Source organism: Drosophila arizonae, chromosome X (genome assembly GCF_054131065.1).
Source record: "Drosophila arizonae isolate 15081-1271.41 chromosome X, UAZ_ARI_1.0, whole genome shotgun sequence".
Classification (NCBI taxonomy): Eukaryota; Metazoa; Arthropoda; class Insecta; order Diptera; family Drosophilidae; genus Drosophila; species Drosophila arizonae.
In genome coordinates this window covers 20,747,524-20,760,751 of record NC_142927.1, presented here as the reverse complement: position 1 = coordinate 20,760,751, position 13,228 = coordinate 20,747,524, and the positions used below count along the sequence as shown (strand labels likewise).

The window sequence follows — 13,228 nt, the reverse complement described above, 5'->3', positions numbered from 1 at the left end:
ATATGTCCTCTCATAAGCCATGCAAATTCACCACCAACAGCAATCTGTCTGTCTGTCCGCCTGTCTGCTCGCTTGTGTGAATGTGCGTTTTTTCCGGTGAATGGCAACTTTGACCAGCGAAAGTATTTTAATTATGAGGCCATGTGTGCACATGCTGACCAGGAAGCGGAAGCTGGCTGAGACTTGCCTTTGAGCCGATAGAAATAAGCTGTTTGCTTAACGTATACGTTTTTCATTTTTCATTTTCCATTTCATTTTCACTCAATTTCTCTAACGTTTTTATAACTTTTATGTATACAATTATAGCTGATTTTCTTTGGCTCTTTTTTTTTTTTTTTTGTAGGGCAACTTAGAAGATAATAAATGGGCGATCACGGGGGCGGTGCGGATAAGGAGACGGATGAGGATGGCGACATCTTGCCGCGCTTCAAAGGCTTGCCGAATATCGTCGAGGGTGTGGACGATATCTTCTCTCATTTGAAGAAGCGACACGTCCATCTCTATCCAGAAAATGGCACCCACAAGAAATGGGTCCAGCCGCAAATTATAGTTCTGTTCGCGACCGGAAATCTGAGTCAAGTTGTTGATACGGTCATTAGGGATCTAAAGCATCCGTTTGGCGTCGGGCTGGTGACCAGCGTACTGGTGCAGGAGCCACTGCGTCAGGCAATTGTTCGAAGACTCCGTAACCGCATGGAACTAATGGACGAGCGCATAGAAACTCATCCAAATTTTTTGAATACTCTCAAGGTGATAGAACGACTCAATTGCAGAACTCTTTTTATGGAAGAATATGATCCAGTTGACAAAAGGCCAAATGGTGTTAGACAGCCGCATTCGCCAATTGTCGTCCTAGATTTCCCCCAAATCTATTTTGGCGATAAGCCCACGGCTATTGTTACGCTAAATACCTTTCGGACTCTCAGCGAAGCGATCAAACTTTGCAATCGCGAGGGTCTTCAGTTCGATACGATTTCGATTTGGACCAACAAGCTATCGGAGGGCTATGATATGGTCCCGGCGCTATCAAAGTACCCAAATTTCCGATTCAATTGTATCAATGTACCGTTCGATTCCAAGGTTATGGTAGCTGTACACAGGAATTATCATTACGAAGTTCTAGCTAATGGCGGAGACTTATCGACCATAGTATTTCCCATACGTCATCACATCCACTAGCCCCAATTCAAATATGTAATAAAATATTGTTTGTTTGTTGATTTGTTTAGCGCAAAAGTAAAATTCAAAAATATACCTACGAGGGTAAGAAAAAGTGTATTTTAGTATTTTTTGTACCTCACGGTCGCAACGTGCTATCGATAGCTGTGTGGTGTGGTAAGTGTGAGAAATCGATATATTGTGGGCAGCAGTACTGCCAGCTCTAGATCCATCCGCAATTTGGAAATAAATAAAATAGATGTTAATGAAGTGCAAATGTTGTTAAAATTCGATTAGTTGGCTAACGAAATGATTTGTCGCTTGTGCTTGAACCCATTGAACGAGCAGAACACCGTGCTGCTCTTCACTGGCGGCGACAACGAGGCATCTAACAGCGACAACAAGACAATACCGGAAAACTATTTGGTTCAATTGATATCAACGCATTTATATCTATGCGTAAGTCGATCTGTGTGCAGAGCACACGATTGCCGCCGTCTTGAACTGAGTCCTGCTCTAACACAATTTTCCTATTGTTTTTTCATTCAGCTGTCGCGCGACGATGCCATTTCCACATCCATTTGCACGGACTGCCGTGCGCAACTGGAGAGTTTTCACAACTTCTGGAAGCTGGTGGAGCATAAGCAGACAACGCTCTGCAGCCAGTTCTTGGAGATTGACTGCGACGTTAATTGGTCCGAGGAGGGAGATGCGGAGCAGCAGCAGATGCAGCACCCGTTATCCCTAGTCGATTACGAGCAGGACGCCGACCCAGACCTTGAGCAGGAGGCGGTCGGCGATGATACTCCAGCAGTTTACGACGTCAAAGATGAAACCGAATTTCACGAATCTTACCTTAAGGTCGACCCCAAGGCAGCAGCCGCGGCCCACAAGTTTCCCTGCATGTTCTGTGACAAGTCCTTCAAGATGCGCCGCTATCTCGAGGAACATGTGGCCACGCATACGGGCGATCGTCCCATTGCATGCGCCTACTGCAACATGGCGTTTCGCTGTCGATCCAACATGTACACCCATGTGAAGACCAAACACAATATCCAGTGGCAAAAGGCGCGCGCCGACCGCGAATCAGCCAAGATCAACAGCAACAACAATGTCCAAATCCAGCGAACCACCAATGGGGACAACAGCGACAAGCTTATGGATGCACTCAATGTGCCGTCCACTGAGCTCAAGCCGACAGTCAAATTAGAAACTTCCGATGCCACTCCAGCTCCAGCTCTAACTCCAGCTCCAGCTGCAGCTGCCTTAGCAGCACCACAGCCGCAGCAGCCACCGCCACCGCAAGCGCCGCTGGTGCCACCCAGCATTGCTGCCATCAAGTGCGAGCCGATGGAAGCAATCAATCTGACGATGGCCAAGGCGCCGACGTGTCCATTGCCAGCCGCCAAGCGAGTGACTCGCTCCAGCCGCCGCAAGACGCATCTGCCAAAGAAGGTGGAGCACACGACGCGCAGTGGCAGCGTCAGCGAGGACAGCAGCAACGAGGAGGCACCGCCCGATCCTCGCGAGAAGCGCTTGAAGACAACCGAGCTGCAGACGTGCAAGGAGAACGAACTGCTGCTGGCCAACTACAATGCGGTGGCCGCTGTGGTGGCAGCAGCCACGCAGCAACAGCAGCAGCTGTGCGCCACAATTATGCAGCAGCATCATCAGGAGCAGCTGCTGACGTCGATGGCAGCGGTCAGCACGAGTGCCAGCAGCACGACTGCAGCCGCAGCAGCAGCAACAGCAACGTTAAATAGTCAAAGCAGGTGGGTAATCCTTTGCTAATCCAGGAACAAAGCCACAATTGAACTGTTCCTCATTCACTTACAGCACATCAGTGGCTGTGGCGCCCGCTTCCTGCTCCCTGCCAGCTGCTGAGCCCTATACATGTAGCATCTGTGGCCAGCAGCTGCGCAATCAGCGCGCGCTCAAAAATCACCTGCACAACAAGCACAATGCGATGCCAGCACCGATAGCAACAGCAACAGCAACAGGGGCAGGAACAGCAACTCCGACACAGACACAGACACAGTCAAGCACATCGACATCGCCCGGTCCCAGCCAGGCGGCGCTGAACATCTGTGCCAATTGCGGCGAGCTGCCTGGCCAGAATCATCGCTGCCTGAGCAAAGCCAAATACGCCTGCAACGTGTGCGGCAAGTCATTCAAAATGAAGCGCTATCTGGAGGTGGGCAGCATCTACAACAGCTCCATTATGATAGTATCAATTTCAATTGAATTCGTATTTGTATTTGTATTGCTGTTGCAGGAACACTTTGCCACACACACGGGCGTCAAGCTGCACACCTGCGCCTTCTGCCCCACAGAGTTTCGCTCCAAGTCGAATATGTATCATCACACCAAGCGCAAGCACAAAACCGAATGGGAGCGTTCGCGTGCCACGCGCAATGCAGCCAAATCGACGGCGAGCACTGAGCAGCAGCAGCAGCAGGAGCCGGAGCCGGAGCAACTGGATGAGACAGTCACAACAGTGAATTCCTAGTGTGAGCAGCGCGGGAGATTATGTTAAGCAAGCCAGCGCTGTCTTTCACTATATATATATATATATATCTCTCTCTACACACGCATATATATATATACAGACTATATATATATATATATATTCAATAGTTACTTATATTAGCATGTCTAGACATACGTACGAGCTCAATGTATTTCGGGCTGGCATCGAGTGTTTGCCATTGTATATATCTCCTTATATAGAATTACTTTAAAAGCGCCCCTCCGTTTATGCCTTACCAACTGCTTAATACCTCCTCCCTACTGAGTTTTCCCATAAGTCACATGCATATATATATATACACAAATATATATACGACGTACAATTTGAAGTATATATTCAAGAAATATTTATGTTAATATGTTTTCATTTTGTATAAATTCAATTCTCATTTACAAATTTTAGTGTGTGTGTGTGTATGTATGCGAGCGTGTGTGTGTGTGTGTAAACACTTTTTTTGCACTTAAATGTTATTTAATTTATTATTATATTTTATTTTAATTACTTTTTGTTTTGCACAAGTTGTAAACTAAATTTATACGATACTCAAACTGTTTTTTTTTTTTTATTTATTATTATTATTATTTTTTCATTTTTTTGCGTTTGTTTTAAACCCAGTTTGGATAAAAGAAATATGAACTTCAATTGGAAATTAATTTGCTTACAATTTTCTCGCTATCTCCATCTCTGTCTCTCGCGTTTATTTGTTATACTCTTTATACAACTACTGCAGAAGGAAGAGGAAGATGTTGATGATGATGATTTAATGATGAATGAGAAAGAACCACGATGATTTAGAGTAAATCTCTAGTATTAAAAAACATGTAATAAAAAATGTTCTATAACGCAATCTACCTTAATGTATATATTGTATGCAGCTCTCCCTCTCTCACTCTCACTCACACTCACGTAATTGCTATGCGCTCGAGCGCACTCTCTCTCTCTCTATCCTCATTCTCTTTCTCTGTCTTTATCGTACGTTTTCCTCACACTGAACCCAAACTTAAGCTAAATTCTAGATATATAATAGTTTGTAAATTTTTCTCTGGTTATTGTTGTTGTTGTTATGAGGGGGAAAATGGAATATTCCCGGCATTCAGGACTTCGGCCTGTGTGTGATTTCACAATCACTGAGATTGGATTGGATGAGCATACATACATATGTATGTGCTAGCTGCTGCTTGGAGTATATAATTATAGTATGAACTTATTCTCTGCGGTACTGGCAATTGGCGGATTCCTTTGCGTCCTTCACTTGGCACTGATCAGTCGCCCGCATGACATGTCCGTGGAGGGCACCGAAAAGACGAAGGAGAGACAGCCGAAACGCAGGAGACTGCCGTGGGCCAGCACAGCGGAGCCCTCCCAGGCGCCAGGAACCATGGGCACCGGTGCGGCGGTTAGGCAGCGGCAGGCGTGTTTTATGATAGGAGCCAGCCTAAAATCGGAGAACAAATAAAAGAAATGTAAACAAATCTAATTGGCAGCAAAACCCTATACATACATATAAATCTGCTGACTTTTTGCAAACATTTTCTTTTTTTTTTTTTTCATATACATATATCGATAATTGGCAGCAATTTGAATATTCAAAATCAATTGTAGCATCATTCACAATAGCGGGGTACTGATTGATTATGTGCTAATGACACTTGTCGCCGGTGCTTTGTAATCGATACTGTGCGCAAAGCACTTGCAACAATTGCACGTATAACTGCTGAGCTATCGATTGTTTTTCAAAGGAATTGCGAATCGAGTGCGGCAGACCAATTTCAATTGGAGTGTCTGCTGCGCAGATTGAGAGAGAATTTAAACACTTTTGGGATGTCAAGGACAGACCGCTTACCTTTCGTGCGTTTCCCGTTTGGGCTCGCTGTACTGACGCTGAATGTGCCGCCGTTTATCGAGCAGATCGTCGACGCGTCGCTTCAGCTCCGCATCGTCCGGGCGCATCCGTTTGCCGGCATGCGTCGGCGCGTGTTCGGTTAAATCGCACGTATACAGCTGGCCATTGACCTCGGTGCCGAACTCGGAGTAGTTGATCAGCTCGTACGACTTGGTGAACTCATCGTAGAAGATGATTGCGTGCTGCGGCGAGATGCGCGAGCAATAGCCAATCGCGGATAGATCCACTGTTTCCGTGTGCGCCAGCGTCGTCGAGGGCGTGTAGTGGCCGCCATAGCCGATATACAGGGTGCGGTAGCGCATGAAAATTGACTGCTCCAGGCCGAGCGTGTTGAACCAGCGACTATCCTCGAGCATGTCGCCCAGCGGCGTGAGCACCGCCCGCGCCCGCACCTTGCACTGCAGCAGCTTCAGCTCCAGCCGCGTGGCCAGCTCGTATGCCTTCTCGGTGTCACTGCGCTGGCGCGGCACATAGCTCTCAGCGGCCGTATCTGCCGCAGCGATGGCAGCGGCTGTGGCCAGCGCTGGATGCAGCGCCATCATCGGATCCTCGTCGGCGGCATTGCCGTTCTTCTGGGCGAGAATCGAAGAGGTTTCGCTGGTGAATAGCAGTGAGAAGCGACGCATATCCTCGGGTGCCAGATCGCCCTGAAGCGCTATACTCTGGCCCGCCGGCTGCATGGCCGCGGAGAGCTGTCGCAGACGTCGTGCTGCCGTCCGATTTTTATACTGTGTCACGATCTCCGGATGCTCCTGGACCAGTTGCTGCAGGCGCTGATGGGCCAGCTTCTTGATTAGATCCACATCCAGATGGCACAGATCCGCATCGATGACGACATTCGCCTTGCACTCCTCCTCGTCCTCCTCGTAACTGAGCTCCATGCTCTCGCCGTGGCCCTGGCAACTATTCGATAGCTTCGGCTCCTCTCTGGTTGCCTCCTTATGCTCACTGTTTGCTTTTTGACTATCTGCAGCTCGCTCATCCGTGACCTCCGTCTTGGGCGATTCCACCAGCCCGTTACTCTCCTGCTGCTGCTGTTGTTGCTGCTGCGGCTGCTGCTCGGTGACGCTCTCCATGTCGCTGTCGCTGAGGCTGCCATCGAGTGGAGTGCGGCCCAGTTCCTTCTGTATTTCCCGGAATTTGGCACGAGCACAGCGCAAGGCCTCCAGATCCTTGAGCAGCGACTCGGTCACACTCTCCCGGGAGATTTCCTCCACGGCAGTGGGCAACTGTTTGCGCCGCTTCACGCGATCGTACCGCAACGTCTGCCTCATCGACGGCAGCAGAGCCGGCGGATGCTCGTAGTGGTAGCGCACGATGGCCGGCACATCGATGTGGGCGCGGCCGCGCATTGCCAGCTTCATGCGGAATGGCGGATTGCGCGTGTTCACGCGCCTGAAGAACTCCATCTTAACGTTCTCGTGGTCGAGCGGCTGATGGAAGCGATTCCACAACCGGACGCGCTCTGTGGCCGAAATGCTGTTCGTCATGTTGGCGTCCTGATGGGAGAGAGCAATCGAATTATAAACTCTGGTCGGTATTATTAATCTAAACGACTGAGGGAAACACTTACAATGAAATTCTCTACATGATTAGGGCACATCCAGAGGCCAGCGGGCAGAGCGGTCAGTGGCGGATCCAGGCAATCCTGGTGATAATACAGCGGACAATAGTCGCACGAGATGAGCGGCGCTCGCTTGCAGCTGCGCGTGCAATAGAAGCACGTCTTGGCCGGCAATGGGACCAGACCCTGTGCATCCAGTTCGAATGGCTTGGAATTGCGTCGCTGATTGCTGGGCTTGCGATGCCCGTTGCCTGTGCCGGAGTGTGGCTGCTGCACCGGCTGCACTTTGCCATTGCCCGGGAACTGGGTGTGCAGCTCCAGCTCAGGCGGCAGCGAGAATTGCTGCGGATTCAGCATGCTGGCGGCGCGGATGACATCGTCCAGTGGCGTCGGCTTCCGGTTCGGATCCAGCGCACGCTGTATGGCCAGCGGCATCTTCGAGAGCAACTTCTCGGTACTATTTCGTTCACTATTGCTGCGCTTACGTAAATTACGGATTTTCAGCGGAATGGACTCCAATTCTCCGGAGGATGGGGTATTGGCGCGAGACCCACTGCCACCCGAGGGCACTCGTTCTACGGAGCTGGCCTTGGACGAGGACGTCGGCTGTGAAACCTTGGCCATACGACAGCTGTGGCACAGCCACTGCCCACTGGGTATATCCTCCTCGTTCAGTGGAGGATCACTGAATGGTGCACAACACAATATATTACGCATATTGAAAGTCACTTTGGATTTCAGGATACTCACTGGCATTGCAGATGGAAACTGGATGGACAACGGTCGCAGCAGAGCAGATTGCCGCCCTCCTCGCAGGCGTCGCACAAGTCGTGGTTATGTCCGCGTCCTGGTCGTCTATAATATGGATGTTTCGTGTTCGTGGTGCGCTGTATCATTTTCTCTTCCTCATTCGGCGGCGGCTTGATCAGGATCTTAATTTGCTGTAGAAAAACATATTTTTCACCAGGAATCAATTAGTATTAATTAGTTTTCTCAGATATCGACTGTAATCTGTCCAATCTGCACTGCATTTGACAGGAATGACAGTACGACTGTCATCCATTTTGAGCTCATTTGACAGTTGGGTACACACCTCCATTATGCTAAGCGAACCATTTGGGTCCTGGTCGGCTTTTGACATCTTTATTAAGTTTTTCGTTAACCAGATTTTGTTAGCTTGGAAGAGCTGAAACCAAAACCAATCACAGCGTTGCATTCATGGCTTGTTGGGCCGTTCCCATCCTATCGATATATATCGCCACACGTTTCGCGTGCGGCGATACAGAGGGTGCGCCCTGTCCTTGCAGCGGTAGACAATGCGTCTCTAAATCCGATTCACCATGGAGGAACAGTCGCAAGTTCTTATTGGCCAACCTACGGGTGGCTGGTGGTTGGTTTATCGCTGTTCAAATAATTTAAAACAATTGTTTTCAAATTCTTTGTTTTTGCCAAATGAAAAAATATTAATTGAGTCCCATTAAATTTGAAAAAATTATGAGCATTTTATTTAATTTTTTTTTTATAAATTATATTTAAAATTTTTTTTTTATATATGTATGTTTATATATGTATACATATTTACAAATTATTATATTTTCATTTTGCTAATTGTCTTTTAATCAACTTCTACTAGGCTAGCCTGATCTCAATAAGTACTATTAATATATATCATTATTCACTTGAACGTAATTTATAATAAAATTATACACAAATGTTAGTTAAAGTTGCATTTTCCATTTAGGCGGGAGATGAATTACCGTTGCATAAACATTTTCGATAAACACTATATCGTTTTGTGCAGCGACTAGAGATTGTAATCGATAACGATATTCACCTTTGTCAATACAATAACAAAACGCAGCTGCTGTGGTCATAACTGCGTAAATATTGGAATTTGTAATACAGCTGCTGGTGAAAACAAAGCGGAAAATGTTTTCACTGTTCGGCAAGCGTAAGCCAGCCGAAACTCCCACCGAGGAGGTGATTCAGGGTCCAGCCGATGGACCCAAGCAGAACAACGGCGATGATTTCATATTTGTGGAGCGCAAACCTGACTCAGATCCGAGCACAGCGCCTGGTGCTGGCATGATGTACCCACCCATACCGCCGTCAGCGTACGGCCCGATGCCCTATCCTCCGCCGCTGGCGCCACGAAACGCACTTGGACCCAATCTCAGTGCGCCCATCAGCTATCTGCAGGACATTCCCTTCGAGCTGTCGCCGCAATTGGCCACCAAGGACCGATTCAACTACACACAGACGCAAGTGGATGGTATTCTGGCATTGATGACGCGCCAACTATCCGTCGATGCCATGGCCGAGGAGTACACATTCGCCCTGGAGCGTTCAGTGCAAAATGATCCCTACTAAAAGGGCGACCATGCGAACCTACTGCTAATTAGATATATGTATATCTATATATATGTTTATTTGTAAAGTAATTTTTAAATTCGCGGCATTAGAAATTGTATTATTAAGTAACAAAAGGCATAAACAACTAACTACAATCTATATTCTATAGTTGAATTATTTTTGGATTTCCCCCACGTCATTTTAGAGCTTACGTCCGCTCGCCAACAGATGGCGACACCATTGACTGCTCGAAATTTGACTTATTCCCTTCGCAGTTGGCCTTGACTTTCTAGCTGGATGTGGGGCTACAATGCCAGTTCAGTCAATAGTCATTCTATGTTCGACAGTGTAACAGTAAATTGTCAGTTCCATCGATGTTGTAAAAAAAATCTATATGTACAACAAAATATTTTTTTTCTTCGATTTCAATAGTTTTGCTCACATTTTTTTCTCTCGCGTTTTTTTGTTTTTTTTTGTTTTTTTTTTTTCTTGACAAAATTCTGCGTACATTTAAATTAAACGGAAGTGTTCAATAAAAAAGAAGAGGAAGAGGAGGACATATATTATGGCCAGCTCGAACGTATCTGATTGGGACGAGGCGCTGCCTTCGTCGACACCGGAGGAGGCCGAAGAGGAGGATACAGACTACTGCAGCCCGGAGAATCGCAAGAAACGGCAGGAGGAGAATGTCTCCAAGCTGCAGTCGTATGTGCGCCGCATGGCCTACCAGCCAGCGTTGCCGCCCAAGGCTCGAGCCTACGACGTGGCCCTATCGAGGCCCAAAAAGCTCACGGTCATGGACAACTATGAGCAATTCAAGGAAATCTACGATCCCAAACTGAGGGCCAAGCGCATCAAGCGCATGTTGGGCAAATATAATGCCATTACCACAGAGTAAGTTGAGCTCCAGCTGTCGATCTCCCCATGCCCAGGCCCATTCCCATCCCCATCCCCATTCGTTCCATCGATGCTAAGCTAACCATCCATTGCAGGCAGCTCGAGGATGTGCTAAAGAATACCAAGAAGAAGGAGCGCCGCAAGGAGGACTTCCTCAAGCGCAAACAGGAATTGTACTACAATATGCTGACCAAAATGGAGCGCCAGTGTCGCTCACAATATCTGAATGTGCTGATCAAGAAGTTTGCGAAATTCATTGCCCACTTGGCGACTACAATGCGCATACCGCCGCAGCTGGTCGATCCGTACGCTCGGATGCAACGCGGCATATTCTGCAACATATTGCTGGCGATTGGCGTGCAGCCCACATCGCAGTCGGCGATCTACTACACCAGCCAGGATGCCATTGAGTACGATGTGTGCCATCGTTTGGCCCACGCGCTGCTCAGCTTGATTATCAAGGCGCTGGATACGGCGGCCACACGCGAACCCAATGAGACACCGAAACCCTCAACGGACCTTGACTTCAAGATGGACAACTATATCAAAGAGCGTCTCATGTGCGCCGCCAAGAAGAAGATCAGAAACGAGCAGCGTCGCAAGCGGCAATCGACGTTGAATTTGAATGCTTTTCAGAAATGCTCCCGCCTCGACTGCGAGTAGCTCCGGACACCGGACACGAATCGGACTCAGCATCAACGGGATCTGTATTCCGTCCACCACTTGCTGTAATTCATATTCCGCAGTCCGAGCGCAGCGAGTTTCTCCATTCTCTAATGCATTTCATACATCGATTCTTGTATACATTTTGTTAGTACTGATTCGGGATCATTTATCCCCTCAAATATATTTGTATTTGTATTTGGATGTGGCTTATTGTCCCGGTAACGAGCACCAGCATCATGGGGCAATGGTGATGCACAGCCACTTATCTGGCACCTCGAAGCTCTCTGGGGGATTGGCGGTGTATGCTTCGCAGTACGGCACATGCCAGACGTTGCCCACCTTGTGGGCGCTCAGCCGGTAGCGAATGGGCTCCTTGACAATAATCTGGCCCGTCTGTGTCTGGGTGACCAGCGAGTATTGGTGTTCCTGCTGCCAGCGCCGGAAGATGGCCTTCAGCTCGGTGCCCAGCAGATGGGCGTGGGCGCGCATCAAGTCGCGCGAGAAGAAATCCGTGTCCTGGCCGCTGCGCAGTGTGGCGTACAACAGGAATGGATCATCGTGGGTGCTGCAAGAGAATCAATATATCAATACAGAAATATATGTGGAAAGGATTAGCTGCTCGCTCACAGATTGTTGGTGAGGAAGACGCTCGCATTGCTCTGTATATACTGCATGGCGGGCTTGGACCAGTTGCGCATGTGCTGCCGACCCAGCACCAGGACGCGCTTTCGCCGCTCCTTGAAGTAGCGCACTACGGTGGCCAGCAGCTTGGCCAGTTGTGCGGGCGGCTTCTTGGTGCCGGTGGAGTAGGCGACGTTGAGGCCATCGATGACACAGTCATAGGGCGCCGTCTTCTCCACATACTGCTTGAAGCGCTGCAGCTCCTGCGGCGTCGTCTTCTGGAACACATCGTTGCGGATCAGCACCTTCTGTAGAAACGATTCACGGAGCTCCGCGAACTGGGCATCGCTAATGGCCACATGCTGCAGATTCTGCTGGCAGGTTGAGCACTTGCCAAACAGTTCCAGCCGCGTTGTGGTCACCTGCAGCCGCTGCGGCAACCGCTGGGCCAGTGCCAAGAGCTGCTGCACCACCAGCTCGCTGATCAAGATGTCGTGCAGCTCGAGGAAGCAGAATAGCCGCTCCAGCTGGGCACCCAGTGTGCGCTCATCCTTGGCACTCTGCGCCAATAGCGACAGAAAGACCTCACATTTGGGCAATTTGCGCGCTTCGATCATTTCCTCGAGCAGACGCCAGCCCAGCTCTAGCTGATCCGCGCTAAAGGCCTTGGCTATCAGTGCACTGTAGGCGGACACACTTGGCGTACTGGTCAGGCGCATCATGTCCAGCAGGGGCAGAGCGCGATTCCAGTGCTGTGTGGTGGCCACTAGGCCAAGGATTAAGTTTTCACAGCTGCTGGCATCCAAGACATCGTGGGCGCTTTGCAGCGTATCACAGATTTCCACAATTTCCGACTGCTCCGCCTCGCTGAGCTCGCGTGTGTGGTAGGCGGCATTGTAGACTCGCAGCAGTCGCCCCATTGTCGCCGCATTGGGCTTGATGCCCTGCGTCTGCAAATGCTTGACGTAGCTCTTGGCCACCGGCAGCTGCTCGGCTCTGCTGCAGAGGCCCAGTATGATGGCATCGACGTTGGTGCCATTCACGTGCCTGTAGCTCTCAGTTAGTGTGCTCCGCACGTGCTGCCAGTCCTCATTGCTCAGCGCGCATTGCCGTTCGAAATATTCGCTCTTCAGGCGGTCCAGCTGATCCGATGGTATCGCGCCGAGCTGCGGCCTCCGCTTGTGTTGGCCGGCTAAGAGGCGACATGGCGGTAAATGGGTTAATGCTGTTCCAGAGTTCTGTAGGACTAGACTATAGCGCAATTGACGCAACAAACGTAAATTGTACATAATTCAGTTTGTTATCAGTTTGCACCTGTTGCCGGTACGGCAATCGAGAATGCTTATCGATATGCACTATCGGATCATTCATCGCGATTTTGATTTATTTTAAATTGGTTTATTACATAATCAAATTTATATACCTGTTTTTTTTTTTTTTTTTTTTTTTTTTTGCAGTCTTTTAAATATGAGCCATTGAGTGGATAAAACCTATTTAATATTATATTCGATACACAATGCGGACCCATACATATATC

The 13,228-nt window shown here is 48.8% G+C and overlaps 6 protein-coding genes across 6 annotated transcripts; 4 read left to right on the top strand and 2 right to left on the bottom strand.

Annotated features, from left to right (window-relative positions):
* The first annotated feature begins 126 nt into the window (after window positions 1-126).
* Window positions 127-1,273, top strand: LOC108619037 (uncharacterized). The gene has a single exon (XM_018015324.2). The coding sequence runs from the start codon at window positions 364-366 to the stop codon at window positions 1,177-1,179; it is 816 nt and encodes a 271-aa protein (XP_017870813.1). The 5' UTR covers window positions 127-363; the 3' UTR covers window positions 1,180-1,273.
* A 72-nt stretch (window positions 1,274-1,345) lies between these two features.
* LOC108619027 (uncharacterized) lies at window positions 1,346-4,236 on the top strand. The gene is made up of 4 exons (XM_018015316.2): window positions 1,346-1,617; window positions 1,708-2,930; window positions 2,995-3,352; window positions 3,434-4,236. The coding sequence occupies exons 1-4, from the start codon at window positions 1,468-1,470 to the stop codon at window positions 3,665-3,667; spliced, it is 1,965 nt and encodes a 654-aa protein (XP_017870805.1). The 5' UTR covers window positions 1,346-1,467; the 3' UTR covers window positions 3,668-4,236.
* LOC108619024 (PHD finger protein 12) lies at window positions 3,999-8,448 on the bottom strand. Its single transcript, XM_018015312.2, has 5 exons — window positions 8,249-8,448; window positions 7,906-8,096; window positions 7,165-7,840; window positions 5,532-7,090; window positions 3,999-5,123 (listed from the first exon to the last, which is right to left on the bottom strand). Exons 1-5 carry the CDS (start codon window positions 8,369-8,371, stop codon window positions 4,937-4,939), a joined length of 2,736 nt encoding a protein of 911 aa, XP_017870801.1. The 5' UTR covers window positions 8,372-8,448; the 3' UTR covers window positions 3,999-4,936.
* A 522-nt stretch (window positions 8,449-8,970) lies between these two features.
* LOC108619040 (uncharacterized) lies at window positions 8,971-9,666 on the top strand. The gene has a single exon (XM_018015328.2). It carries the CDS (start codon window positions 9,085-9,087, stop codon window positions 9,523-9,525), a length of 441 nt encoding a protein of 146 aa, XP_017870817.1. The 5' UTR covers window positions 8,971-9,084; the 3' UTR covers window positions 9,526-9,666.
* Window positions 9,667-9,804: 138 nt separating this feature from the next.
* LOC108619036 (uncharacterized) lies at window positions 9,805-11,265 on the top strand. Its single transcript, XM_018015323.2, has 2 exons — window positions 9,805-10,401; window positions 10,500-11,265. The coding sequence occupies exons 1-2, from the start codon at window positions 10,073-10,075 to the stop codon at window positions 11,065-11,067; spliced, it is 897 nt and encodes a 298-aa protein (XP_017870812.1). The 5' UTR covers window positions 9,805-10,072; the 3' UTR covers window positions 11,068-11,265.
* Window positions 11,211-13,176, bottom strand: mldr (mitochondrial ribonuclease P catalytic subunit). The gene is made up of 2 exons (XM_018015318.2): window positions 11,698-13,176; window positions 11,211-11,635 (listed from the first exon to the last, which is right to left on the bottom strand). The coding sequence occupies exons 1-2, from the start codon at window positions 12,978-12,980 to the stop codon at window positions 11,305-11,307; spliced, it is 1,614 nt and encodes a 537-aa protein (XP_017870807.1). The 5' UTR covers window positions 12,981-13,176; the 3' UTR covers window positions 11,211-11,304.
* Between the last annotated feature and the right edge of the window lie 52 nt (window positions 13,177-13,228).

Coding starts and splice junctions, on each gene's coding strand:
- LOC108619040 (XM_018015328.2), top strand. CDS start 9,085: ATGTTTTCACTGTTCGGCAAGCGTAAGCCAGCCGAAACTCCCACCGAG.
- LOC108619024 (XM_018015312.2), bottom strand. CDS start 8,371: ATGCAACGCTGTGATTGGTTTTGGTTTCAGCTCTTCCAAGCTAACAAA. Junction 7,841..7,905: donor AGTTTCCATCTGCAATGCCA/GTGAGTATCCTG, acceptor TGCACCATTCAG/TGATCCTCCACTGAACGAGG. Junction 5,124..5,531: donor AAACGGGAAACGCACGAAAG/GTAAGCGGTCTG, acceptor CTCCGATTTTAG/GCTGGCTCCTATCATAAAAC.
- LOC108619027 (XM_018015316.2), top strand. CDS start 1,468: ATGATTTGTCGCTTGTGCTTGAACCCATTGAACGAGCAGAACACCGTG. Junction 1,618..1,707: donor CAACGCATTTATATCTATGC/GTAAGTCGATCT, acceptor TTTTTCATTCAG/CTGTCGCGCGACGATGCCAT. Junction 3,353..3,433: donor AAATGAAGCGCTATCTGGAG/GTGGGCAGCATC, acceptor TTGCTGTTGCAG/GAACACTTTGCCACACACAC.
- mldr (XM_018015318.2), bottom strand. CDS start 12,980: ATGTACAATTTACGTTTGTTGCGTCAATTGCGCTATAGTCTAGTCCTA. Junction 11,636..11,697: donor GTCTTCCTCACCAACAATCT/GTGAGCGAGCAG, acceptor ATTCTCTTGCAG/CACCCACGATGATCCATTCC.
- LOC108619037 (XM_018015324.2), top strand. CDS start 364: ATGGGCGATCACGGGGGCGGTGCGGATAAGGAGACGGATGAGGATGGC.
- LOC108619036 (XM_018015323.2), top strand. CDS start 10,073: ATGGCCAGCTCGAACGTATCTGATTGGGACGAGGCGCTGCCTTCGTCG. Junction 10,402..10,499: donor TATAATGCCATTACCACAGA/GTAAGTTGAGCT, acceptor CATCCATTGCAG/GCAGCTCGAGGATGTGCTAA.